Source organism: Oncorhynchus tshawytscha, linkage group LG08, assembly GCF_018296145.1.
Source record: "Oncorhynchus tshawytscha isolate Ot180627B linkage group LG08, Otsh_v2.0, whole genome shotgun sequence".
NCBI classification, from domain to species: domain Eukaryota; kingdom Metazoa; phylum Chordata; class Actinopteri; order Salmoniformes; family Salmonidae; genus Oncorhynchus; species Oncorhynchus tshawytscha.
The window spans coordinates 79,121,976-79,149,893 of NC_056436.1; the positions used below are offsets into that span (position 1 = coordinate 79,121,976).

The 27,918-nt window shown below is 49.0% G+C and overlaps 1 protein-coding gene across 1 annotated transcript; it reads left to right on the plus strand.

The window, feature by feature from the left end:
* Positions 1–256: 256 nt before the first annotated feature.
* LOC112233126 (zinc finger protein 711) lies at positions 257–22,654 on the plus strand. Its single transcript, XM_042326325.1, has 9 exons — positions 257–488; positions 2,235–2,314; positions 2,537–2,624; positions 2,860–3,969; positions 6,232–6,381; positions 13,475–13,612; positions 15,578–15,715; positions 16,932–17,098; positions 19,660–22,654. The coding sequence occupies exons 3-9, from the start codon at positions 2,546–2,548 to the stop codon at positions 20,800–20,802; spliced, it is 2,925 nt and encodes a 974-aa protein (XP_042182259.1). The 5' UTR covers positions 257–488; positions 2,235–2,314; positions 2,537–2,545; the 3' UTR covers positions 20,803–22,654.
* Positions 22,655–27,918: the final 5,264 nt, after the last annotated feature.

The following is a 27,918-nucleotide window of genomic DNA, read 5'->3' on the forward strand; positions in this document are numbered from 1 at the left end:
CCAGTCAATGTCTATTCCAAAACGTGTAGTGTCATTGTAGTAGGGGAGAACATTTTATTAGGAACTATGAGTGTGTATGCATGCACATGATTGATTGTAACTTCAATGCACTGCTGTCCTCTATCCAATGTTGAACCTTGCTTGATAATCACACATGTATATTTTTATTTAATCAACTGCTGTAACAATCCTGATCAATAGGTAAATAGTACGTTGTCTATCAACTTGACAACATCGATTTGGACTCGAAGCTCTCCCTTGCGTGACGCAAATAGACAGGGATCAGCGCTAAACGAGGCCACGCATAGTCTGCCCTCCCTTGGTTGCAAGCGAGCAACGTGATTGGCCCAGGCCTCGGAAAGAGTGCCCGGGGATCCAAATGTACAGGCCGCATTTAGCTTAGTGTCGAAAAAATATACTCACACAATAACAGACAAAACCGAGAAAGAAGAAATAACGACGATATATTTGAAGGAGTCCATAATCAGGTAAAAGCATTCGAGACGATAGAAATTGCATATCGTATATGAGACTAGGGCCCATTCGGCTGTTGTGGGCCTTCAGCCCCTCGGAAAACAACATGGTTGATTATGCCGCATGCGATAGCTAAAATGCTAGGCTAACCAGCTAATGTCCCTTCGCAATTCAAAATGCATCGACAAATGTTGTGAATGCACACGTCGCTTGTGTTTACATTGTGGTATCGATTGCGTGTCAAGTTGTTCATTTAGCACCAATCATTTCGTGGAGGTTTCTGGAGTTTTAAAACACGCTAACTAACAAGCTATCTAACCAAAATGGCGGAATCGAAATTGGCTAACGTTGTTGTGGGCGCAACGTTTCAAGAATATACCGTAAAGAACAGCCATTAAGCACCACACACACACCGTTCAACGATATATGACTGTTCTATATACATTTAATTTCTTTGCAGTATTGCACAACGTTGCGTTTGTGAAATTTCCCCCAGATATCGGCATCCGCAGCAAAACGTCTGCACAGCGACAAACAAGCTTGCTTAGCTAGGTAGCTAATCTAGTTATTAACTAGCTGACTAGCCCGTTACATATATCCCACCCAATGAATGTGGATTGACTAACATGTTTGCAAGTTTTACCACGGACATTTGGCAATCAGGTGGATGTGGTAACACTAGCTAGTTGGTTATCTTGATTTCTTTTAAATAGCGAGTTGCTCGCTAGTTTGCCCTGCTTCAGATGCATAATCTAGGTAACCATTAAATTGGGCAATGAACGGTGGGCGTGTGTGGGACAACGCAAATCATTACAGTTAAGCAGGAAAAACAACATATCCGTTCTAGGTCCTTTTCGACATTTTAAAGCAGGAACGGTCTCGTAATAGAAATATATGGCTCAATATCTCATAATTCATTCATATTCATAAGCTAGGACTGACTCAAATGGCATCAACAAGTGTTAACTAATCAACACTTTCCACTGCAGCACCAGTTGAGTATGTGGTCATATTTTTTCCAGACATTATTTATGGCAAGACAGACACCAGCAGCTATACAAGCAGCTAGAATACTGCAGTTTCAACATCGTTATCATCATGAAATAGCTTGTCAAAGACTGTTCTCTCTGCAACGGCACCGCAAGCGATACTGGAGCACCAAGTCTAGGTCCAAATGGCTTCTTAACGGCTCTTAACCCCCAAGCCATAAGCTAATCAAATGGCTACCCAGACTATTTGCATTGCCTCTATTATCTATGCATAGTCACCTTAACTCTACATATGTGTACATATTACCTGGACTAACCGGTGTATATAGCCTACCTGCTGTTATTGTACTGCTACATGTTACTTTTATTTTTTTACTGATATATTTTTAATTTTTTACTTAACGCTTATTTTTCTTAACTGCATTGTTGGTTAAGGGCTTGTAAGTAAGCATTTCACTGTAAGGTCTACTACACTTGTTGTATTCAGCATTTCACTGTAGGGTCTACACTTGTTGTATTCAGCATTTCACTGTAAGGTCTACACCTGTTGTATTCAGCATTTCACTGTAAGGTCTACACCTGTTGTATTCAGCATTTCACTGTAAGGTCTACACTTGTTGTATTCGGCGCACGTGACATAACATTTGATTTAATCTACCAGGTAGGTGATGTCATCAGCCTTTCCCACATTTCCTGTCATGGTACATGGATGAAAGATCAATGTTTTCAGTGGCATCTATCTCACAGCTTATGTTGTCCCTTCCTTTGCAGGGTTCTCTCCCCCGATGGAAGGAAGAAACACCAGCAACACACTGTTCTTATTTTAGAGCACATTGGCATTAAATGTGAAGGTAATACACACTGACACTAATCAATATCCAGGGCCTGTGTCCACAAAGTGTCTCCCGAGTAGGAGTGCTGATCTAGGATCTGTCCATGTAATATTATTCATTATGATCTAAAGGCCAAACTGATCCTAGTTTAGCACTCTGAGATGCTTTGTGTAACGAATATAGAACCTCTGAAATGATGTGTAGGCCTAACATGAATCATTTTATTTACACCGTTTTCAGATCAAAGAGATGGACCACGGTGGAGGGATCCTGGAGCTACACACACAGGAGTTAAAGATGCCTCACACCATGATCATGCAAGACTTTGGTAGGTCAATATGGCCTTTTGATAATGTGTATGTTGTGTTCATTGGTCTTCACTTGAGAGCCCAATGCCTCATGCAAAGTTAGATGCTGACCACACTACAGCAATGTCTTGTGTAGCTGTATCTTAGTCCTTTTTGGGGTGTTTTTCCACTAAGAGGAAAGCCTCAGTCCAAACCAGGGCTGCAGTGGAAACATTCCTGTAATAATCTTCCCCCTCTTTCTGTTTCCCTGTACAGTGGCAGGAATGAGGGGCCTGGCCCACATCGAAGGGGATCACATTGTGGTGTCCATGCCAGAGGGCATGCTCCTGTCTGATGTCATGACGGACGAAGGCATTCTGCTGGAGCACGGCCTGGAGGTGGAGGGCCTTGAGACGGAGGTGGAGGGCCTTGAGACGGAGGTGGAGGGCCTTGAGACGGAGGTGGAGGAGGGCTTTGAGACGGAGGTGGAGGAGGGCTTTGAGACGGAGGAGGGTCTTGAGACGGAGGAGGGTCTTGAGACGGAGGTGGAGGAGGGCCTTGAGACGGAGGTGGAAGAGGGCCTTGAGACGGAGGAGGGCCTTGAGACGGAGGTGGAGGAGGGCCTTGAGACGGAGGAGGTGGAGTGCCTGGAGACGGAGGGGGTGGAGTGCCTGGAGACGGAGGGGGTGGAGTGCCTGGAGACGGAGGGGGTGGAGGGCCTGGAGACGGAGGGGGTGGAGGGCCTGGAGACGAGGGGGTGGAGGGCCTGGAGACGGAGGGGGTGGAGGGCCTGGAGACGGAGGGGGTGGAGGGCCTGGAGACGGAGGGGGTGGAGGGCCTGGAGACGGAGGGGGTGGAGGGCCTGGAGACGGAGGGGGGTGGAGGGCCTGGAGACGGAGGGGACGGAGGTGGAGGGCCTGGAGACGGAGGGGGTGGAGGGCCTGGAGACGGAGGGGACGGAGGTGGAGGGCCTGAGGACGGAGGTGGAGGGCCTGGAGACGGAGGTGGTGGAGCTGGAGACGGAGATGGTCGAGGGTCTCGAAGAAGACCTAGAGACGGAGGTGATTGAAGGCCCTGACATCGGCCACGAGCACTTGCTGGGTGCCGAAGTGGCTATGGACTCTCACCACCTTCACCATGTTCTAACCTCAGACCTCATTCAGGGCTCAGTCCACCATCACCACCACATGCCAGACCAGCTCTTTGTGGAGCACCAAGAGGAGGATGGGGTGGAGGGCTTGGACCAGGAGGTGCTGGTTGGGGAGGAGGTGGGGCAGGAGGAGACAGTGATCCAGGCCCACGAGGAGGTGGAGGCTGTCTCTCTGCAGACTGATGAGGATGAGGAGGATGTGAAGAGCACCTCGGAGGACTACCTCATGATCTCCTGTGAGTCAACTAACCAACTAGCCCTACAACCTACACTGAACAAAAATATAAAAGCAACATGTAAAGAGTTGGTCCCATGTTTCATGAGCTGAAATTAAAGATCCCAGAAATGTTCCATAAGCACAAAAAGCTTATTTCTCTCAAGTGTTGTGCACACGTGTTTACGTCCCTGTTAGTGAGCATTTCTGCTTTGCAAACATAATCCATCTACCTGACAGGTGTGGCATATCAAGAAGCTGGTTAAACAGCATGATCATTAGACCGGTGCACCTTGCGCTGGGGACAATAAAAGGCCACTCTAAAATGTGCAATTTTGTCTCAAGGTTTGAGGGAGTGGGCAATTGGATTGCTGACTGCAGGAATGTCCACCAGAGCTGTTGCCAGGGAAATTACTGTTAATTTCTCTACCATAAGCCACCTCTAATGTCGTTTTAGAGAATTTGGCAGTATGTCCAACCGGCCTCACAACTGCAGATCATGTTTATGGTGTCGTGTAGACGAGCAGTTTGCTGTTGTTTACGGAGTGCCTCATGGTGGTTATCGTATGGGCAGGCATAAGCTACAGACAACGAACACAATTGCATTTTATCGATGGCAATTTGAATGCACAGATATACTACGACAAGCTCCTGACGCCCGTTGTCGTGCCAGTCATCCACCCACAATCACCTCATGTTTCAGCATGATAATGCGTGGCCCCATGTCACAAGGATCTGTACTTAATTTTGCCACCCTGATAATAAGCCAGCAGCATGCCACCCTGATAATAAGCCAGCAGCATGCCACCCTGATAATAAGCCAGCAGCATGCCACCCTGATAATAAGCCAGCAGCATGCCACCCTGATAATAAGCCAGCAGCATGCCACCCTGATAATATGTCAGCAGCATGCCACCCTGCATACCACTGCTAGCTTGCTTCTGAAGCTAAGCAGGGTTGGTCCTGGTCAGTGCCTGGATGGGAGACCAGATGCTCCTGGAAGTGGTATTGGAGGGCCAGTAGGAGGCACTCTTTTGTCTGGTCTAAAACAATATCCCAATGTTCCAGGACACTCCCCTGTGTAGGGTGCTGTCTTTCGGGTGGGATGTTAAATGGGTGTTCTGACTCTCTGAGGTCATTAAAGATCCCATGGCACTTATCGTAAGAGTGGGGTGTTTATTTATTTCACCTTTTATTTAAAAATAAAGTGTTAACCCCGGTGTCCTGGCTAAATTCCCAATCTGGCCCTCAAACCATCATGGTCACCTAATAATCCCCAGTTTTACAATTGGCTCATTCATCCCCCTCCTCTCCCCTGTAACTATTCCCCAGGTTGTTGCTGTAAATGAGAATGTGTTCTCAGTCAACTTACCTGGTAAAATAAAGAATAAATAAAAAATCAAATAAATAATGTCCCAGTTCTTCCATGACCTTCATACTCACCAGACATGTCACCCATTGGGCTCCAGAGTGGCGCTGTGGTCTAAGGCACTGCATCTCAGTGCTAGAGACATCACTACAGATGCCCTGGTTCGAATCCAGGCTGTATCACAACCGGCTGTGTTTGAAGCCCCATAGGGCGGCACACAATTGGTCTGGGTTTGGCCAGTGTCGGCCATCATTGTAAATAAGAACTGGTTCTTAAATGACTTGCCTAGTTATACAACATAAAAAAAATGTGTTTGGGATTCTCTGGATCGGGGTGTTCCAGTTCCTGCCAATATCCAGCAACTTCCCCCAGCCAATGGGACAACATTCCACAGGCTACAATCAACGGCCTGATCACTTCTATGTGAAGGAGATGTCGCGCTGCATGAAGCAAATGGTCACGCTAGATAATGACTGGTTTTCTGATCCACGCCTCTACCTTCTTTTGATAAGTTGTCTGTGACCAGCAGATGCATATCTGTATTCCCAGCCATGTGAAATCCATAGATTAGGGCCTAATTAATTTATTTAAATTGACTGATTTCTGTATTCCTGAGTTACAGTATTTGTACAGTATGTATTTTTGAAATTGTTGCATATTGCGTTTTTATTTTTGTTCAGTGTATAAAAAGGCTGGATTTCATTGAATGAGTTGCTATGATTAGTGCTCTACAGTGTGGTGTTTTAATCATTGTTTACAACTACTGCAAATTAATAGGCTAGAATACATCTGAAGGATTGTTTGGAGAGCATTTTACGAGCTCTTCTGGACATTTTTGCCTCCCAAGTCCTTGTTGTTGTCCTACCCTGCTGTGCGGTAAAAGCTAACTGCAATGTGTTATTTGTGTCCATCCAGTGGATGACGTTGGTGAGAAACTGGACATAGGAGACACTCCTCTAGAGATCACTACTGAGATGATGCAGGACGATGGTTCCAACAAGGAGGGGTCAGAGGTCATCAAGGTCTACATTTTCAAAGCAGAAGCCGATGACGATGTGGAGATAGGTGAGTGGTACTGGTACTGTCACGTTCAAAACAACTGGGAACTCGGAAATCTCAGACTACAGTGTGTTCAAGACAACTGGGAATGCATTCAAAAAAAAAACTTGGACTGGGAAAAATAGTTTTGAACGGTCGTCCACCTTGGAATCCCTACTCGGAACCTCTGGCATCTTTCTTGAGCTACGAATTTCCGACCTGAAGATCAACGACGCTATGATTTGACCTTGGTTATGTCAGAGTTCCCAGTTGTCTTGAAAGCACCATTCTTTCATCAAAGAGTCCAACATTTCAAGAGGCTCATGTCAATTGAAACGCAAAGCAGCATTTGCATATTGTGAATGGCATCAAACTATTATCTACTAGATTCCAAGAACACAGGATGAGATGTTACTATCCTTTGTGCAAGCACTTCCAAGAGTTAATGAACAGTGAGCGTGGTGAAATTTGGGGAGCGCATCGTCAGTAGTGTACCTTTTGGTTCCTAGGGTGTTTCGGCCTTTCACACTATACACCCTCCCCAAAGGCGGCCAGCGACAGGGTGATCAATCCTACGCTTGCGTCCCATTCCCAATTAGTCATAGGAGTTGCCTTGTTGTTGATAGCCAACATCCCATGGGACTATGCATGGCAGGGGCGTCCTCCTCCCTGAGTCAAGCATTGTTGACCGCATACCTCCTGGCCCTCTCACTTCGGGGCCCAGCTGGGGTCTTTCCTCTTCATCCAGAGCCACTGACTGCTGCCTTCTGCCGCCTCCGATACAGCTTTGATTGCCGAACGCTGGCTCTGGCCCTTAATTCCCAGGTCTCTAAGCAGTCTGGTTGTAGATGTTGCCACAAAACCTCTGCAGCCCACCTCCACTGGTCGGACTTCTGTGTTCCAGCCATGATGCCGTGCTTCGGCAGCTAGATCAGCATAGCGCAGATGTTTTCGCTCATAAGCCTCATCTACTGAGTCCTCCCAGGGTACTGTGAGCTCAATGATGAAGACCTTATTGAGCGAACGGGACCAGAGCACCATGTCAGGTCTTAGGGTGGTGGTTGCGATCTCCGGAGGAAACACTAGTTGCCGGCCAATGTCAGCTAGCATTTTCCAGTCGCGGGCCAAGCTGGTCTCGCTCTAATGGTGTAGAGCCGCTCTTCGGTGGTTTAGCCCCTTCGCGGACAAAGTTTGTCCGTAAGGAGTGTGATGCTACTGTGGGTGGTAGGGAGTTGGTGGCAGCTCGCTTGTCCTCCAGGGCGGACGCAAGGTTTTTAAGGACTTGGTTGTGACGCCAAGTGTAGCGTCCTTGGGTGAGGCTTGTTTTACACCCTGTGAGAATGTGCCTGAGGTTGGCTGGCATGGAACAGAGGGCACAGTCCGGATCTTCACCATACCATTGGTGAAGATTAACTGGTGTTGGAAGGACGTCATATGTTGCTCTGATGGAAAAGCTCAACCGCCTCGCTTCCATGGCCCACAGATCCTTCCAGCTGATCTTCCTCTTCTCCACACTGTCCCATCGAGTCCACTGTCCCTGTTTGGCAAGAGAGACTGCCTTGGCCCACCTTGCAGCCTCCTCCTGATGGCGTACTTCCTGCACTACCATCTTCCGCCGCTCGGGTGCAGTGGCCTTACTCCAAGCAGCACGGCTAGTTAGCCCAAGGCCTCCTCTCCCTTGCTGAACATGACCCACAATGTCAGCATGTCTGAGGGCTGCTGTTGCCTCCTGGACTGCTTTTCCTGGCCTCCATTTTCGCCCAGTTGCCAAGGTCGGCGCGTTGTTGCTCACCACTGGGTCTCGAGATTCATTCAGTGTCATCTGGAGCCTGGTTTTTGCACACTTGAATTCCTCTGTTAGACTGCGAGGGGCAGCTTGAGGACACCATCTCCATAGAGGCCTATGGTGGTAAGGCATCGTGGAACTCCGAGCCACTTCTTTAAGTAGCCTGTGACTCCTCTTTCCATCTTCTCCACTGTTGAGATTGGAACCTCATACCGTGCTAAGGGCCACAACACCCGGGGTAGGAGACCAAACTGCAGACACCAGGCCTTTAACTTTCCAGGTAGCTGGGTGTTGTCGATGGAATGTAGGCTACTACTGATGTCTTTGCACAGCTGTTGCACCTGGTCTTTGTCCTTCAGGCTTGCATCATACCACCTTCCAAGGCTTTTTACCGGCTGCTCAGACACTGTTGGGATTTGGTCATCTCCGATGAAGAATTTCAGGTCAGAGAGTACTCCCTTCACAATCGAGATGCTGCGTGACTTGGATGGTTTAATCTTCATACGGGCCCAGCTGATGTTCTCCTCAAGTTTTCTGAGCAGTCTCCTGGTGCATGGGACAGTGGTGGTCAATGTTGTAATGTCGTCCATGTAGGCTCTGAGTGGAGGGAGGCGGAAACCAGAGTCGACTCGCTGTCCACCAGCAACCCATTTTGAGGATCTGATGATAACCTCCATTGCCATTGTGAATGCCAACGGAGAAATGGTACATCCCGCCATTATACCTACATTCAGGCACTGCCATGAGGTGGTGAACTCTGAGGTGGTGAAGCAGAACTGCAGATCCTGGAAGTACGACTTCACCAGGTTTGTGATGGTGTCCGGTATGTGGAAAAATCTGAAGGCAGACCACAGGAGTTCATGGGGCACAGAACCAAATGCATTGGCGAGGTCGAGGAAGACTACATGGAGGTCCCTTTTCTCCACCTTAGGCCATTTGGATCTGGTGCCAGATCATGCTGGAATGTTCCAAGCTGCCAGAGAACCCTGATATTCCTGCCTTCTGTAGGACAGGATATTCGGCCATCCTCTGGGCAATGACCCTAAAGAAAATTTTACCCTCGACATTCAGTAAGGAGATTGGGCGGAATTGGCTGATGTTCACTGCATCCTTCTCCTTAGGGATCAGGACCCCGCCTGCCCTACGCCACACTTTGGGTATTATCTTCTTCTGCCAAGCTGTTCTCATAAGCCTCCAGAGGAACCTCAGGACGTCTGGTGCGTTCTTATACACTTTGTACGGGACTCCATTTGGCCCCGGGGCTGATGCTGTTCTTGCCCGTCGAACTGTGTTTTCCACCTCTTTCCATGTCGGAGGGCTGGTCTCAATATGATGTTCCGGGGTTCAATGGGTGGGATATCTGATGGGATGGCCAGATGTTCATGTCGCTTTGAGTCAAAGTTTGTTGTTCTCAGGTGCTCCTCTAGGTCTTTCTTTGTTGTTTTTAGAGCTCCACTTTTTCCTTTGTGAAGAGACTTTTAAGGAACTTGAAGGGATCTTTATAGAATCGAGTTCTAGTTTGCTCTTTCTTCCTTCTGCGTTTCCGTAGGTTCTCTGCTCTACGGAGGGATGCCAACCGGGTTTTGATGTCAGCCTGAAGTGCCTCTATGCCCTCCTTTTCCACTTCCGAGGCCTTCTTCCACTGTTTCTTAAGCTGCCGCCTTTCTTGAACGAGGCACTTGATTTCTTGTTGCCTCCTGGAAACTGGTGGGGTTGGAACCTTTCTCCCGCCTTTTGCCTCTTCCACTCCAAATCTTTCTGTCCCGTACTCATAGATGATGTCCCCCATCCTCTCCAACTTCTTCTCCACTGTGCCTCGAAGTTTCTCGAGGGTCAAGGTAAGGTCAGTATTCACTGTTTCCCACAACTTCTTGTCACTGGCGCCAGGCCACTTCACATACGGTCTGTGCCCTGGCAGTCTCCTCTCGACTGCAGGTCTGGGAGGCTGGGTGAGTTCCACTCCTGTTGTTGGTTCCACCTCAGTTGTTACTTCGGTGCTTGAGTTTACGTCCTCCATGACAGTGGTACTGATGCACTGCAAACTATGGTTTATGTCCAGTTGCTGTGCTTCATTCGACTGATTTGATCGCTTTCGCAGAAAGTAATCAATGCGAGTTCTCTGTCTCTCTTTACCCAAACACCCCTTCTTCCCCTGGTGGATCCTCAACCCATGGTGTGATGTAACTTTCCTCCAACCACAGACACATACCTGCATCTGTTTGTAGCCCACTGTTGCAGCAGAACTTGTGACAGTTGCTGTGGTGTTCTCTTGTGCTGTGCTCTCATTACTCGTAGTCGTTTCCAGTCCAGTCGTTACCATGTTGTCAGCCGATGAGTCATCTTCCGCCCCCGCTCTCGCAGACTCTAGGGGTATTCTCGTATGTTGACTTTCTGTAGCTACTAACTTATAGTATCAGCTACATACATGGATATGATACTTTAGATGGTAAGGCTTCCTCAGAGGAGTAGAGAGATGGTGTAAACTGTGTTTTACTAGCTAGGTTTCCATCCAATTGGCAACCAAATTTTCATGTGAATATTCCAAAATCTGCATGAAGAAAATATGTGCATTTTGCTACCAGCAACGGACTTGTTGCTGATTTGATATAAATCAGTGTGTGATGACGTAGTGTACACAATGTACTTTTCCGCTTAAGTTTTCATGTGGTGAATAAAAATCTCAAGGTCGATGTGTTTCCATTTGTAACTCTGTAGTTTTGTCACAAACTGTTACGTTAACTGTCAGATGTGCCTACACTGGTCTTGGCATAACAGCTCATGTACACGGTGAGGATAGACTAGTCTACATGTTGAGATTATTATGGATAAAAGCCTGAATATTTGTATTTGTCAAACAGCAGTCGAGCATCATGTCACCAGAATTAGGCCATCGATATTTATTGGAAAGGAACAACAAGATCACCGGAGGAGACGGACATGGCCGGGGTTGTCTGGGGGAGGGTCTGGCCGGGGGTTGGGGGAGACGGACATGGCCGGGGGGGGGGTCTGGGGGAAATGGACATGGCGGGGTCTGGGAGAGGAGACGGACATGGCCGGGCGGGGTCTGGGAGAGGAGACGGACATGGCGGGGGGTCTGGGAGAGGAGACGGACATGGCCGGGGGGGTCTGGGGGAGGAGACGGACATGGCCGGGGGGGTCTGGGGAGGAGACGGCCTTGTCTGGGGAGGAGACGTACATGGCGGGGGGGGGTCTGGGGGAGGAGACGTACATGGCCCGGGGAGGGGGGTCTTGGGGGGAGACGGACATGGCCGGGGGATCTGGGGGAGGAGATGGACATGGCCGGGGAGGGGGTCTTGGGGGGAGATGGACATGGCCGGGGGGGGGAGGGGGGTCTTGGGGGGAGACGGACATGGCCGGGGGGGGGAAGGGGTCTTGGGGGAGACGGACATGGCCGGGGGGGGTCTGCGGGAGGAGACGGACATGGCCGGGGGGGGGAGGAGACGGACATGGCCGGGGGGGTCTGGGGAGGAGACGTACATGGCCGGGGGGCCTGGGGAGGAGACGGACATGGCCGGGAGGGGGTCTTGGGGGGGGAGACGGACATGGCCGGGGGTCTGGGGGAGGAGACGGACATGGCCGGGGGGTCTGGGGAGGAGACGGACATGGCCGGGGGGGGTCTGGGGGGGAGACGGACATGGCCGGGAGGGGGTCTGGGGGGGAGACGGACATGGCCGGGAGGGGGTCTTGGGGGGGAGACGGACATGGCCGGGGGGGATCTGGGGGGAGGAGATGGACATGGCCGGGGGGGAGGGGGTCTTGGGGGGAGATGGACATGGCCGGGGAGGGGGTCTTGGGGGGGGAGACGGACATGGCCGGGGGGGAGGGGGTCTTGGGGGAGACGGACATGGCCGGGGGGGTCTGCGGGAGGAGACGGACATTGCGGGGGGGGAGGAGACGACATGGCCGGGGGGGTCTGGGGGAGGAGACGTACATGGCCGGGGGGGCCTGGGGGAGGAGACGGACATGGCCGGGAGGGGGTCTTGGGGGGAGACGGACATGGCCGGGGGGGGGTCTGGGGGAGACATGACGGACATGGCGGACATGGCGGGGAGGGGGTCTGGGGGAGACGGACATGGCCGGGGGGGGGATCTGGGGGGGGAGACGGACATGGCCGGGGGAGGGGGTCTGGGGGGAGACGGACATGGCCGGGGGAGATCTGGGGGGGTCTTGGCCGGGGGGGGGAGACGGACATGGCCGGGGGGGATCTGGGGAGGATGGACATGGCCGGGAGGGGGTCTTGGGGGGGGAGATGGACATGGCCGGGAGGGGGTCTTGGGGGAGACGGACATGGCCGGGGGGGGGGGGGTCTTGGGGGGAGACGGACATGGCCGGGGGGGTCTGGGGGGAGACGGACATGGCCGGGGGGGGGTCTGGGGGGGGAGACGGACATGGCCTGGGGGGGGGATCTGGGGGAGAGACGGACATGGCCGGGGGAGGGGGTCTTGGGGGGGTCGGGGGGGTCTGGGGGGGGAGACGGACATGGCCGGGGGGATCTGGGGAGGAGACGGACATGGCCGGGAGGGGGTCTGGGGGGAGACGGACATGGCCGGGGGGGGTCTGGGGGGGAGACGGCCATGGCCGGGGGGGGGGTCTGGGGGGGGAGACGGACATGGCCGGGCGGGGTCTGGGGGGGAGACGATCTGGGGGAGGAGACGGACATGGCCGGGAGGGGGTCTGGGGGGGGTCTGGCCGGGCGGGGTCTGGGGGGGAGACGGACATGGCCGGGGGGGAGATCTGGCCGGGGGGGAGGAGACGGACATGGCCGGGAGGGGGTCTGGGGGAGAGACGGACATGGCCGGGGGGGGGGGTCTGGCCGGGGGGGGAGGAGACGGACATGGCCGGGGGGTCTGGGGAGGAGACGGACATGGCCGGGGGGGGGTCTGGGGAGGAGACGGACATGGCCTGGGGGGGTTGTCTGGCCGGGGGGAGGAGCCAGACATGGCTGGGGGAGGAGACAGACATGGCTGGGGGAAAGACGGAATCCCAGTCTGGGGGAGAACACGCCCAGTCAGAGGAAGATATCAGTGAGTGAACACTCTTCTTTAAAGAAATAACTCCTCTCACATGACTGCAGCTGTGAATGTCTTTTAGTGGAACCCTTCATTTCACCTGTCCAGTCATGTGATGAAACGTGACTGGATGGGTCAACAACAACAAAAAGGTTCCAACAAATAGCTTTCACAGGTGCACTTCAAAAGGATTTGAACAGGGCTTCGGGAAAATGAAGAAAGTGTTTGTACATGTCCTGTAACTGACTATCTCATGTGTCTCATGAGGGTGTTCCTGAATCTGTCTGTCTCTGTGTGTTTACAGATGTGTCAGACATGGCAGAGCAGGTGTACATGGAGGTGATTGTTGGAGAGGAGGAGACTTCAGTAGTCCAGGAGAACCAGCTAGATGACTCTCCAAACAGCAAGATGTTTGTCCCGGTCTCCTGGGCTGCTGCCTATGGTAAGGAATAAGGATTCACTACTGTCTTGTGATCAACTGATTTTATATTCAGTAATAACAGCATTCCTTCAGCTGGATATAACACACACACACACAACTATGGGCTCTATTAAAACAAACCTATTGAAATGGTCAATCCAAGCGTTGACTATCTGTTCGGGGGCGTGTCAGAAATATTTTTGCTATTTTCACAACCCCAAATGATCATGTCAGTGCTGGCGGTGGCGCGAAGGACTGGGTTTTGATGAAGAAACAAATTGTGGGTGTGTTAAGGCTTGGCCTCTCTCTGGCCAATCACAACGTGCTCCATGACTAAATATGTGGTTGCTTCAAGTTGTGTATTTACGGTCTTTTATGTTTTGCCTTGAAATCAACTGACAAATGGACTGACAATTCCAATGTCAGTCCATTTGTAGTTAGTTAAACATCTGACAGTAACAAGATGCAGACATATCCATCTTTGCTAAGTATGTTTGCAGTCCACACTGTTCTACACTGAACAAAAATATGAACACAACATGTAAAGTATTGGTCCTGTGTTTCATGAGCTGAAATAAAAGTTTCCAGACATTTTCCACACACACAAAGTTTATCTCTCAAATGTTGTGCACAAATTTGTTTACATCCCTGCTAGTGAACGTTTCTCCTTTGCCAAGATAATCCATCCACCTGACAGGTGTGGCAAATCAAGAAGCTGATTAAACAGCATGGTCATTACACAGGTGCACCTTGTGCTGGGAACAATAAAAAGCCACTAAAATGTGCAGTTTTGTTGTCACACAACACAATGCCAGAGATGATTTGGGAAGGCACACACCTGTCTATATAAGGTCCCACAGTTGATAGTGTATGTCAGAGCAAGCCATGAATCAATCGTCCATAGAGCTCAGAGACAGGATTGTATTGTGTCACAGATCTGGGGAAGGGTATCAAAATATTCCTGCAGCATTGAACGTCCCCAAGAACACAGTACATAGTGGCTTCCATGATTTTTAAATGGAAGAAGTTTGGAACCACCAAGACTCTTCCTAGAGCTGGCCACCTGGCCAAACTGAGCAATCGGGGGTGAAGGGCCTTGGTCAGAGAGGTGACCAAGAACCTGATTGTTCCCCTGTAGAGATGGGAGAACCTTCCAAAAGGACAATCATCTCTGCAGCACACCACCAATTGGGCCTTTATGGTAGAGTGGCCAGATGGAAGCCACTCCTCAGTAAAAGACACATGACAGCCCACTTGGAGTTTGCCAAAAGGCACCTAAAGGACTCTCAAAACATGAGAAACAAGATTCACTGGTCTGATGATACCAAGATTGAACTCTTTGGCCTGAATGCCAAGCATCACTTCTGGGGGAAACCTGGCACCATCCCTACGGTGAAGCATGGTGGTGGCACCATCATGGGAGACTAGTCAGGATCGAGGGAAAAATGAACAGAGGAAAGTACAGAGAGATCCTTTATGAAATCTGCTCCAGAGTGCTCAGCACCGCACACTGGAGGGAAGTTCAGCATACAACAGGACAACGACCCTAAGCACACAGCCAAACGCAGGTGTGGCTTCAGGACAAGTCTCTATGTCCTTGAGTGGCCCAGCCAGAGCCCAGACTTGAACCCCATCGAACATCTCTGGAGAGACCTGAAAATAGCTGTGCAACGACGCTCCCCATTCAACCTGACAGAGCTTGAGAGGATCTGCAGAGAAGAATGGGAGAAACTCCCCAAATACAGGTGTGCCAAGCTTGTAGCGTCATACCCAAGAAGACTGTAATCACTACCAAAGGTGCTTCAACAATGTACTGAGTAAATGGTCTGAATACTTATGTAAATGAATTTTTTTTATACATTTTCTAAAAACATCTTATTTTTTTGCTTTGTCATTATGGGGTATTGTGTGTAGATTTGGGGGGGGGGGTCAAAGTGCCTGAATACTTTCTGAAGTAGGTTTCTCCCCCCTGCTGTTTATATATAGATAACAGTGTGGACACAGTGAAGAATGGAGGGACCAGGCCCTACATTCAGATCAGAGACGGTCAGGGTACCAACAGAGCCCTCAAACAGAAGATCAGGAAGAAGAAGAGGAAGGGAGAGACACGGCAGTGCCAGACCGGTACAGACAGACATTATATTATCATGGCAGTGCCAGACCGGTACAGACAGACATTACATTATCATGGCAGTGCCAGACCGGTACAGACAGACATTACATTATCGTGGCAGTGCCAGACCGGCACAGACAGACATTACATTACATTATTACATGGCAGTGCCAGACCGGTACAGACAGACATTACATTATCATGGCAGTGCCAGACCGGTACAGACAGACATTACATGCCAGACCGGTACAGACAGACATTACATGCTATCATGGCAGTGCCAGACCGGTACAGACAGACATTACATTATCGTGGCAGGCAGTACAGACAGCCAGACCATGGCAGTGCCAGCGGTACAGACAGACATTACATTATGGCAGTGGCAGTGCCAGACATTACATTATCATGGCAGTGCCCGGTACAGACAGACATTACACAGACAGACATTACATTATCATGGCAGTGCCAGACCGGTACAGACAGACATTACATTATCGTGGCAGTGCCAGACAGGTACAGACAGACATTACATTATCATGGCAGTGCCAGACCAGTACAGACAGCATTATCATGGCAGTGCCCGGTACAGACAGACATTACATTATCATGGCAGTGCCAGACCAGTACAGACAGACATTACATTATTGTGGCAGTGCCAGACCGGTACAGACAGACATTACATTATTGTGGCAGTGCCAGACCGGTACAGACAGACATTACATTATCATGGCAGTGCCAGACCGGTACAGACAGACATTACATTATCATGGCAGTGCCAGACCGGTACAGACAGACATTACATTATCGTGGCAGTGCCAGACCGGTACAGACAGACATTACATTATCATGGCAGTGCCAGACCGGTACAGACAGACATTACATTATCCGTGGCAGTGCCAGACCGGTACAGACAGACATTACATTATCATGGCAGTGCCAGACCGGTACAGACAGACATTACATTATCATGGCAGTGCCAGACCGGTACAGACAGACATTACATTATCATGGCAGTGCCAGGCCGGTACAGACAGACATTATCATGGCAGTGCCAGGCCGGTACAGACAGACATTATCATGGCAGTGCCAGGCCGGTACAGACAGACATTATCATGGCAGTGCCAGACCGGTACAGACAGACATTACATTATCATGTAGTGATCTTGTAGTGAGTTTTTTAAAAATCTAGTCCTCAGTAATATACAGTATCTCCCTGTCTCATCCCAGCTGTGATCATCGGTCCAGACGGCATGCCCCTGACCGTCTACCCCTGTCACATCTGTGGTAAGAAGTTCAGGTCACAAGACTTCCTCAAGTGCCACATGAAGAACCATCCTGACCACCACCTTAAGAAGTACCAGTGTACCGACTGTGACTTCACCACCAACAAGAAGGTCTCTGTCGTCTCTCATATCTCTGATGTTCCCATCATTGGACCTTATCTGTTATTACTCCTCTTTTCTTCTCCCCTTCATTCTCTATTCTTTTATGTTATTTAAGCTGTAATGCCTGAGAACCCGGGAATTATCTTATGACAACTTCTGACCAGGTCTGTTCTGAGGCCCAAGGTGAAGCCACTATAATTCCTGGGTATAATTCCCAGGTTGGAGGGCATTATTGCTTTTTTGAAACGGTTGCCAACATATTTATAAAAAATATTAATTATATTTTATAATTATAAAACTTTATTTTTTATGAGTACATTTGTTTTTGCGTTCCGAAGTTGCTACCAAGCAGGCTGGTCGTTCATTGTAATTATTCTATTCATTCGACTTTGCTATGCTAAACAAATCATTCGCATGTACAGTTGAAGTCGGAAGTTTACATACACCTTAGCCAAATACATTTCAACTCAGTTTTTCACAATTCCTGACATTTAATCCTTGTAAGAATTCCTGTTTTAGGTCAGTTAGGATCACCACTTTATTATAAGAATGTGAAATAGTAGTATACAGAATTATATTTTCAGCTTTCATCACATTCCCAGTGGCTCAGAAGTTTACATACACTCAATTAGTATTTGGTAGCATTGCCTTTAAATTGTTTAACTTGGGTCAAACGTTTTGGGTAGCCTTCCACAAGCTTCCTACAATAAGTTGGGTGAATTTTGGCCCATTCCTCCTGACAGAGCTGGTGTAACTGAGTCAGGTTTCTAGGCCTCCTTGCTCGCACACGCTTTTTCAATTCTGCCCACAAATTTTAGGATTGAGGTCAGGGCTTTGTGATGGCCACTCCAATACCTTGACTTTGTTGTCCTAAAGCCATTTTGCCACAACTTTGAAAGTATGCTTGGGGTCATTGTCCATTTGGAAGACCCATTTGCGACCAAGCTTTAACTTCCTGACTGATGTCTGATGTTGCTTCAATATATCCACATAATTTTCCTCCTCATGATGCCATCTATTTTGTGAAGTGCACCAGTCCCTCCTGCAGCCACAACATGATGCTGCCATGGTGTTCTTCGGCTTGCAAGCCTCCCTCTTTTTCTTCCAAACATAACAATGGTCATTATGGCCAAACAGTTCTATTTTTGTTTCATCAGACCAGATCAGATTTCTCCAAAAAGTACGATCTTTGTCCCCATGTGCAGTTGCAAACCGTAGTCTGCCTTTTTTATGGTGGTTTTGGAGCAGTGGCTTCTTCCTTGCTGAGTGGCCTTTCAGGTTGTGCCAAAATAGAACTTGTTTTACTGTGGATATAAATACTTTTGTACCTGTTTCCTCCAGCATCTTCACAAGGTCCTTTGCTGTTGTTCTGGGATTGATTTGCACTTTTCGCACCAAAGTACGTTCATCTCTAGGAGACCGACTGCGTCTCCTTCCTGAGCGGTATGACGGCTGCGTGGTCCCATTGTGTTTATACTGGCGTACTATTGTTTGTACAGATGAACGTGGTACCTTTAGGCGTTTGGAAATTGCTCCCGAGTTGAACCAGACTTGCGGAGGTCTACAATTTATTTTCTGAGGTCTTGACTGATTTCTTTTGATTTTCCCATGATGTCAAGCAAAGAGGCACTGAGTTTGAAGGTAGGCCTTGAAATACATCCACAGGTGCACCTCCAATTGACTCAAATGATGTCAATTAGCCTATCAGAAGCCTCTAAAGCCATGACATAATTTTCTGGAATTTTCCAAGCTGTTTAAAAGGCATGGTCAACTTAGTGTATGTAAACTTCTGACCCACTGGAATTGTGATACAGTGGATTATAAATGAAATAATCTGTCTGTAAACAATTGTTGGAAAAATTACTTGTGTCATACACAAAGTAGACCCTAAGCGACTTGCCAAAAGTATAGTTTGCTGACAAGAAATTTGTGGAGTGGTTGAAAAACGAGTTTTAATGACTCCAACCTAAGTGTATGTAAACTTCCGACTTCATCTGTAGCTAGCTAGCAGAGATTAAATGATGACGAGAGAAAATATTTTTTATAAATAATTATTTGAATAAATATCCAATAGGCCACACTGCACTGGTGAATGAATGGAATTCTGAGTGTTTACTGTTTCCATGGTGAATAATTAGATTCACGTTCATTCTTGGGCTAGCTAGCCTATTGGCACAGGAGAGATCGCATTTGTAAAATGATACATTGTTGCACAGGTCGTAGAGGCTTACAGGTAGGTTTATTCAACCCCCAGCTGTTGCAAACCAAATGGTAGCATTGAAAGAATTATGTGTAGATGCTTTTTTCCCCTCGGGAGATAAAGTTTATGAATTTCCTGCCTGGGCTCGGGGACAGTGGAATAATGAGATGGATATTTCATGGTATGTTGCAGGAGTTGTTGTCCCACAACTCCCATATATCAACCAATCAGCCTCCAGGATCGAAACAACCTGTTTTATATTATTACGTTGTTGTGATTGTTTCCCTTCCTACTTTTCCCTGTTAAGTGTGTTGCTCTTGTGACATGTCTGTGAAACGAGCTATAAATAAATTCTGTTTTGTTTTTCAAGGTCAACTTCCACAACCACCTGGAGTCCCACAAGCTACTGGTTCATCGCAGTGACAGAGACCGAACCTCTTCCCCAGAGTACCCGGACTACAACAGGACCACCCCAGAGTACCCAGAATACAACAGGACCACCCCAGAGTACCCAGAATACAACAGGACCTACACAGAGTACACCCGGCGTTACCACGAAGACAGCCAGCTAGGATCTAACAAGCTGATCCTGAGGGACAAGGAGTCCAAACTGCACCACTGTAAGTACTGTGACTATGAGACTGCAGAGCAGGGGCTCCTCAACCGCCACCTATTGGCCGTTCACAGCAGGAACTTCGCCCACGTGTGCGTGGAGTGCGCTAAAGGCTTCCGTCACCCGTCAGAGCTCAAGAAGCACATGCGGACCCACACGGGGGAGAAGCCGTACTGCTGCCCGCACTGTGACTTTCGCTGTGCAGACCAGTCCAACCTAAAGACTCACATCAAGAGCAAGCACGGTGCCGACCTGCCTTTTAAGTGTGGCCACTGCCCCCAGGCCTACGCTGACGAAGGGGAGCTGCAGCTGCACACGGAGATGGTGCAGGGCCACAAGACCCACCAGTGTCCCCACTGCGAACACAAGAGCACCAACTCCTCTGATCTAAAACGACACGTCATATCTGTTCACACTAAAGACTTCCCTCACCAGTGTGACGTGTGTGAGAAGGGCTTCCACCGGCCCTCTGAGCTGAAGAAACACTCAGAGACGCACAAGGGCAACAAGGTGCACCAGTGCAGGCACTGTAACTTCACGACCTCTGAACCTTTCACCCTCAGCAGACACATCCTGTCCGTTCACACCAAGGACCTCCCCTTTAAGTGTAAACGCTGCCGACGAGGGTTCCGCCAGTCCACAGAGCTGAAGAAACACATGAAGACCCACAGCGGGAGGAAGGTGTACCAGTGTCAGTACTGCGAGTACAACAGCCCGGACGCTTCAGGATTCAAACGCCACGTGATCTCGATCCACACCAAGGAATACCCCCACTGTTGTGACTACTGTTGTAAAGGCTTCCGAAGGCCCTCGGAGAAGAGCCAGCACATAGCCAGGCATCACAAAGATATGTTGATGGAGCGTTGTGAATACAGTGACGACACAACGTTACCCGGATAGAAACAGACTGCGCACACTCGGTCTACGTAGACCTGATTCACACGACAAAGGGGAACACGTTTAGGAAGTTGATAAGGATAGAATGGTACATTTAGACGGCTAGCGACGATAACATTCTGACTGACTGCTTCTCTTTTTCTACTGGTTGTATAGAGTAGGAATAGGTCTCACCAGACCCCCCCATTCCCTCTCCCCCAGGTGTAATCAAACTAAGCATATTGTGGAAGTTGGGAGAAGATTAAAACCAGGGTACATGTAGTCTTTATGTATGTGTTTATCTGCAGAGAGAGGATTCACCATATGATGAACATTTATTCAGGGTCTCAAATGAGGTCTATTTTTTATACATGTTGAAACTGAGGTGGGGAAAAGACAGACGGTATTTGAGAACATTCAGGCCTCTCTCTCTGTGTTTCTCTCTGTGTTTCTCTCTCTCTCTCTCTGTGTTTCTCTCTCTCTGTTTCTCTGTTTCTCTCTCTCTCTCTGTTTCTCTCTCTGTGTTTCTCTCTGTGTTTCTCTCTCTCTCTGTTTCTCTCTCTCTCTCTGTTTCTCTCTCTCTCTGTTTCTCTCTCACCAGACTGTATCAAACTAGTACATACAGGAGAGCTGCATCGCTCTTCTCTCCACTCTACCGACTAGTATCTCCAAACCTGGGTTCAAATCGTTTATCAATTATTTCTTATACGTTTTAGCGTTTGCTTTATCCTGCCTACAAGGGGTTTGGACTTTTGCAAATCTGTTGGTTCCATTGTGCCAGGTAAGCCCAACTAAAGTATGTATTTGAAATAGTTTTTGAACCCAGGTCTAAGTATCCTCCCAATAACCTGCTTTTTACCATAATCCTGTTGGTTTTAAAGGCAATCTGAATCACAATCATGTAGTTTATTATGAATCTGAGTAACATGAGTGGCCCGTTTGGCTGGTCCACCTGTGACGTCAGAGTGGAACAATGTTTACACAAGCACCTTAACCTATGAGCTACGAAACCAACTCATTTTTTTTGTTGAAACAAACAACTTTTGTTTTGTTTCTTAACAGTGCCGACTATTATTAATTAAACTTGAATGTTTTAATGTCATGTTAGGTGGACAGATGGTTCCGTTCTGTGCATTTTGGTAAAAACTCCAGCAGTTGTCACTGCAGTTTTTTTTTGTGTTTTTTTTTTGACCTTGTTGTGAATGCCACTGTAAGATTTGTATATGATGTGTACGTGTCATCACACAGAACACAGATGTGGTCAAACAAGCCGACCATCCGATGGTCAGGACTTATATGTTCTGTTTCTCCTCATGCACTGAGCTCTGATAAAAACAGACATCTGAAAACTAAAGTGATTTTAAGTCTCAAACGTACGCCGTTGTGTAAAGTACCATTCTCTAAGAGATTGTGTGTCTGTTTGAGTCGGTAGAAAGCACTTTATCATTTTGTTCATTTTTACATGTATGCAAAGGGTGTATCATTTATATTCCCTGAATATAACAGACAATATGAGTGGTGGAGAGAGAGTTTGGGGTATATCAGGACCTTGTATAGTTGGGACGGTAGCGACCGGTATTCATATTAAATGTATTGTCAATAGAGAGACAGCCGAACTGTTTTGTATTGATAGCTCATAGGTAAATGGTTGGTCTTTCTGGTAAGAGTTCTGCTCACTGGTATCCAGCAACCCCACAGTGACTGGGCTACACTCACCTTGAATACAATGGTTGAGAGATTGGCATTGAATTCTTACAGTATGCACATAATATGCTGTCCATGGAGTTTAATTGTGGTTAAAAATGTATGCATTTTCTTGTTTGATTGTTCAGAAACTACTGTTGAGGAGTAACCGAAATAAACAGTTATCTTTTTAGGTTCCTTTTTGTGTGTGTGTGGGGGGGGATAACTGAATCCCAAATGGATCCCTATTCCCTAAAGGCCTTTAATTCTCTGGTGAAATGTAGAGCACGACTAGGGAATAGGATTGATCTCAGCTCAGTAATCACCACTAGATGGTGGTCTTAACTCCATGGAAATTTAGAAAAATGAATGACTAGTATGAACACATTACCAGATGAGATAAAATACCTAGTCATTAACCTGTCTAGAGTGGGTTATCATTTTACCTAGTCATTAACCTGTCTAGAGTGGGTTATCATTTTACCTAGTCATTAACCTGTCTAGAGTGGGTTATCATTTTACCTAGTCATTAACCTGTCTAGAGTGGGTTATCATTTTACCTAGTCATTAACCCGTCTAGAGTGGGTTATCATTTTAAAAATGGGGAAGGACTTCTTTGCTGTGTGTCCAAAATGGCACCCTATTCCCTATAGAGGGTGGACACTACGGGTGATTAGTCCTGTAGTTGAACCCAGAGGGAGAGGCTGGACACTACGGGTGATTAGTCCTGTAGTTGAACCCAGAGGGAGAGGCTGGACACTACGGGTGATTAGTCCTGTAGTTGAACCCAGAGGGAGAGGCTGGACACTACGGGTGATTAGTCCTGTAGTTGAACCCAGAGGGAGAGGCTGGACACTACGGGTGATTAGTCCTGTAGTTGAACCCAGAGGGAGAGGCTGGACACTACGGGTGATTAGTCCTGTAGTTGAACCCAGAGGGAGAGGCTAGACACTACGGGTGATTAGTCCTGTAGTTGAACCCAGAGGGAGAGGGTGGACACTACGGGTGATTAGTCCTGTAGTTGAACCCAGAGGGAGAGGCTGGACACTACGGGTGATTAGTCCTGTAGTTGAACCCAGAGGGAGAGGCTGGACACTATGGGTGATTAGTCCTGTAGTTGAACCCAGAGGGAGAGGCTAGACACTATGGGTGATTAGTCCTGTAGTTGAACCCAGAGGGAGAGGCTGGACACTACGGGTGATTAGTCCTGTAGTTGAACCCAGAGGGAGAGGCTGGACACTACGGGTGATTAGTCCTGTAGTTGAAAAAACAATTTAATCCTTTTTAGAATAAGGCTGTAACGTCACAAAATGTGGATAAAGTCAAGGGGTCTGAATACTTTCTGAATGCACTGTACATACACACCATTTGAACAATGTGTAGATCTAGGTGTTGAGGGGCAGGGTCCGTATTGGATCCAATGAGAGAGGTCCTCAGGGAAATCAGGGAACTGATTGGTGAGAGAAATAACTAATGATTCAGACGAACTGTGTGGGTGTGTGTGTGTGCATGTGTGAGAGAGAGGATTCAACTGTCCACTTCCACTACCCTCCTGACACATTTTCTCCCCCCTGGAACACTGGTGTGGCAGGAGGGACTCCTGTAGGAGCTGGAACACTGGTGTGGCAGGAGGGACTCCTGTAGGAGCTGGAACAGTGGTGTGTCAGGAGGGGCTCCTGTAGGAGCTGGAACACTGGTGTGTGAGGAGGGACTCCTATAGGAGTGATTGGAATACTCCCTGTTCTAATAAGGTGCCTTAATCATTTTATTTTTATTTTTTTCTTTATTTAACCAGGTAGGCCAGTTGAGAACAAGTTCTCATTTGCAACTGCGACCTGGCCAAGATAAAGCATAGCAGTGTGAGCAGACAACACAGAGTTACACATGGAATAAACAATTAACAAGTCAATAACACAGTAGAAAACAAAGGGGGGAGTCTATATACAATGTGTGCAAAAGGCATGAGGAGGTAGGCGAATAATTACAATTTTGCAGATTAACACTGGAGTGATAAATGATCAGATGGTCATGTACAGGTAGAGATATTGGTGTGCAAAAGAGCAAGTAAATAAATAAAAACAGTATGGGGATGAGGTAGGTGAAAATGGGTGGGCTATTTACCAATAGACTATGTACAGCAGCAGCGATCGGTTAGCTGCTCAGATAGCTGATGTTTGAAGTTGGTGAGGGAGATAAAAGTCTCCAACTTCAGCGATTTTTGCAACGTTCCAGTCACAGGCAGCAGAGTACTGGAACGAAAGGCGGCCAAATGAGGTGTTGGCTTTAGGGATGATCAGTGAGATACACCTGCTGGAGCGCGTGCTACGGATGGGTGTTGCCATCGTGACCAGTGAACTGAGATAAGGCGGAGCTTTACCTAGCATGGACTTGTAGATGACCTGGAGCCAGTTGGTCTGGCGACGAATATGTAACGAGGGCCAGCCGACTAGAGCATACAGGTCGCAGTGGTGGGTGGTATAAGGTGCTTTAGTGACAAAACGGATGGCACTGTGATAGACTGCATCCAGTTTGCTGAGTAGAGTGTTGGAAGCCATTTTGTAGATGACATCGCCGAAGTCGAGGATCGGAAGGATAGTCAGTTTTACTAGGGTAAGCTTGGCGGCGTGAGTGAAGGAGGCTTTGTTGCGGAATAGAAAGCCGACTCTTGATTTGATCATCAACCAGACAACATCTTATTGACAAGTGGTTTATTCTAAAGTGCAATTGCTAATCAAATATCTTATAAACAACAAGGCACATGAATGTGGCTCAAATCTTGTGTTGTTCTAACCGCTAGGCTAGCTGCCAGGTAGGCAGGTAACCTAGTGGTTGGAGAGGCGAGGGCATGTAGCCTAGTGGTTGGAGAGGCGAGGGCATGTAGCCTAGTGGTAAGAGAGGTGAGAGCATGTAGCCTAGTGGTAGGAGAGGTGAGGGCATGTAGCCTAGTGGTAAGAAAGGTGAGGGCATGTAGCCTAGTGGTAGGAGAGGTGAGCGCATGTAGCCTAGTGGTTGGAGAGGTGAGGGCATGTAGCCTAGTGGTAGGAGAGGTGAGCGCATGTAGCCTAGTGGTTGGAGAGGTGAGCGCATGTAGCCTAGTGGTTGGAGAGGTGAGCGCATGTAGCCTAGTGGTTGGAGAGGTGAGCGCATGTAGCCTAGTGGTTGGAGAGGTGAGGGCATGTAGCCTAGTGGTTGGAGAGGTGAGGGCATGTAGCCTAGTTGTTGGAGAGGTGAGGGCATGTAGCCTAGTGGTAGGAGAGGTGAGCGCATGTAGCCTAGTGGTTGGAGAGGTGAGGGCATGTAGCCTAGTGGTTGGAGAGGTGAGGGCATGTAGCCTAGTGGTTGGAGAGGTGAGGGCATGTAGCCTAGTTGTTGGAGAGGTGAGGGCATGTAGCCTAGTGGTAGGAGAGGTGAGCGCATGTAGCCTAGTGGTTGGAGAGGTGAGGGCATGTAGGCTAGTGGTAGGAGAGGTGAGGGCATGTAGCCTAGTGGTAAGAGAGGTGAGGGCATGTAGCCTAGTGGTTGGAGAGGTGAGGGCATGTAGCCTAGTGGTTGGAGAGGTGAGGGCATGTAGCCTAGTGGTTGGAGAGGTGAGCGCATGTAGCCTAGTGGTAAGAGAGGCGAGGGCATGTAGCCTAATGGTAGGAGAGGTGAGGGCATGTAGCCTAATGGTAGGAGAGGCGAGCGCATGTAGCCTAATGGTAGGAGAGGTGAGGGCATGTAGCCTAATGGTAGGAGAGGTGAGGGCATGTAGCCTAATGGTAGGAGAGGCGAGCGCATGTAGCCTAGTGGTAAAGAGGTGAGGGCATGTAGCCTAATGGTAGGAGAGGTGAGGGCATGTAGCCTAATGGTAGGAGAGGTGAGGGCATGTAGCCTAATGGTAGGAGAGGTGAGGGCATGTAGCCTAATGGTAGGAGAGGTGAGGGCATGTAGCCTAGTGGTAGGAGAGGTGAGGGCATGTAGCCTAGTGGTTGGAGAGGTGAGGGCATGTAGCCTAGTGGTAAGAGAGGTGAGGGCATGTAGCCTAGTGGTAGGAGAGGTGAGGGCATGTAGCCTAGTGGTAGGAGAGGTGAGGGCATGTAGCCTAGTGGTAGGAGAGGTGAGGGCATGTAGCCTAGTGGTAGGAGAGGTGAGGGCATGTAGCCTAGTGGTAGGAGAGGTGAGGGCATGTAGCCTAGTGGTAGGAGAGGTGAGGGCATGTAGCCTAGTGGTAGGAGAGGTGAGGGCATGTAGCCTAGTGGTAGGAGAGGTGAGGGCATGTAGCCTAATGGTAGGAGAGGCAGCGCATGTAGCCTAGTGGTAAGAGAGGTGAGGGCATGTAGCCTAATGGTAGGAGAGGTGAGGGCATGTAGCCTAATGGTAGGAGAGGTGAGGGCATGTAGCCTAATGGTAGGAGAGGTGAGGGCATGTAGCCTAATGGTAGGAGAGGTGAGGGCATGTAGCCTAGTGGTAGGAGAGGTGAGGGCATGTAGCCTAGTGGTTGGAGAGGTGAGGGCATGTAGCCTAGTGGTAAGAGAGGTGAGGGCATGTAGCCTAGTGGTAGGAGAGGTGAGGGCATGTAGCCTAGTGGTAGGAGAGGTGAGGGCATGTAGCCTAGTGGTAGGAGAGGTGAGGGCATGTAGCCTAGTGGTAGGAGAGGTGAGGGCATGTAGCCTAATGGTAGGAGAGGTGAGGGCATGTAGCCTAATGGTAGGAGAGGCGGCGCATGTAGCCTAGTGGTAAGAGAGGTGAGGGCATGTAGCCTAATGGTAGGAGAGGTGAGGGCATGTAGCCTAATGGTAGGAGAGGTGAGGGCATGTAGCCTAATGGTAGGAGAGGTGAGGGCATGTAGCCTAATGGTAGGAGAGGTGAGGGCATGTAGCCTAGTGGTAGGAGAGGTGAGGGCATGTAGCCTAGTGGTTGGAGAGGTGAGGGCATGTAGCCTAGTGGTAAGAGAGGTGAGAGCATGTAGCCTAGTGGTAGGAGAGGTGAGGGCATGTAGCCTAGTGGTAGGAGAGGTGAGCACATGTAGCCTAGTGGTAGGAGAGGCGAGGGCATGTAGCCTAGTGGTAGGAGAGGCGAGCGCATGTAGCCTAGTGGTAGGAGAGGTGAGGGCATGTAGCCTAGTGGTAGGAGAGGCGAGGGCATGTAGCCTAGTGGTAGGAGAGGTGAGGGCATGTAGCCTAGTGGTAGGAGAGGTGAGGGCATGTAGCCTAGTGGTTGGAGAGGTGAGGGCATGTAGCCTAGTGGTAGGAGAGGTGAGGGCATGTAGCCTAGTGGTTGGAGAGGTGAGGGCATGTAGCCTAGTGGTAGGAGAGGTGAGGGCATGTAGCCTAGTGGTTGGAGAGGTGAGGGCATGTAGCCTAGTGGTAGGAGAGGTGAGGGCATGTAGCCTAGTGGTAGGAGAGGTGAGGGCATGTAGCCTAGTGGTAGGAGAGGTGAGGGCATGTAGCCTAATGGTAGGAGAGGTGAGGGCATGTA

What these genes read in the sequence shown, in the direction of transcription:
- LOC112233126 (XM_042326325.1), top strand. Translation starts at nt 2,546, where the DNA reads ATGGACCACGGTGGAGGGATCCTGGAGCTACACACACAGGAGTTAAAG. An exon ending in CGATGACGATGTGGAGATAG is followed by an intron (nt 6,382 to 13,474) that starts GTGAGTGGTACT and finishes GTGTGTTTACAG; the next exon opens with ATGTGTCAGACATGGCAGAG. An exon ending in CTCCTGGGCTGCTGCCTATG is followed by an intron (nt 13,613 to 15,577) that starts GTAAGGAATAAG and finishes GTTTATATATAG; the next exon opens with ATAACAGTGTGGACACAGTG.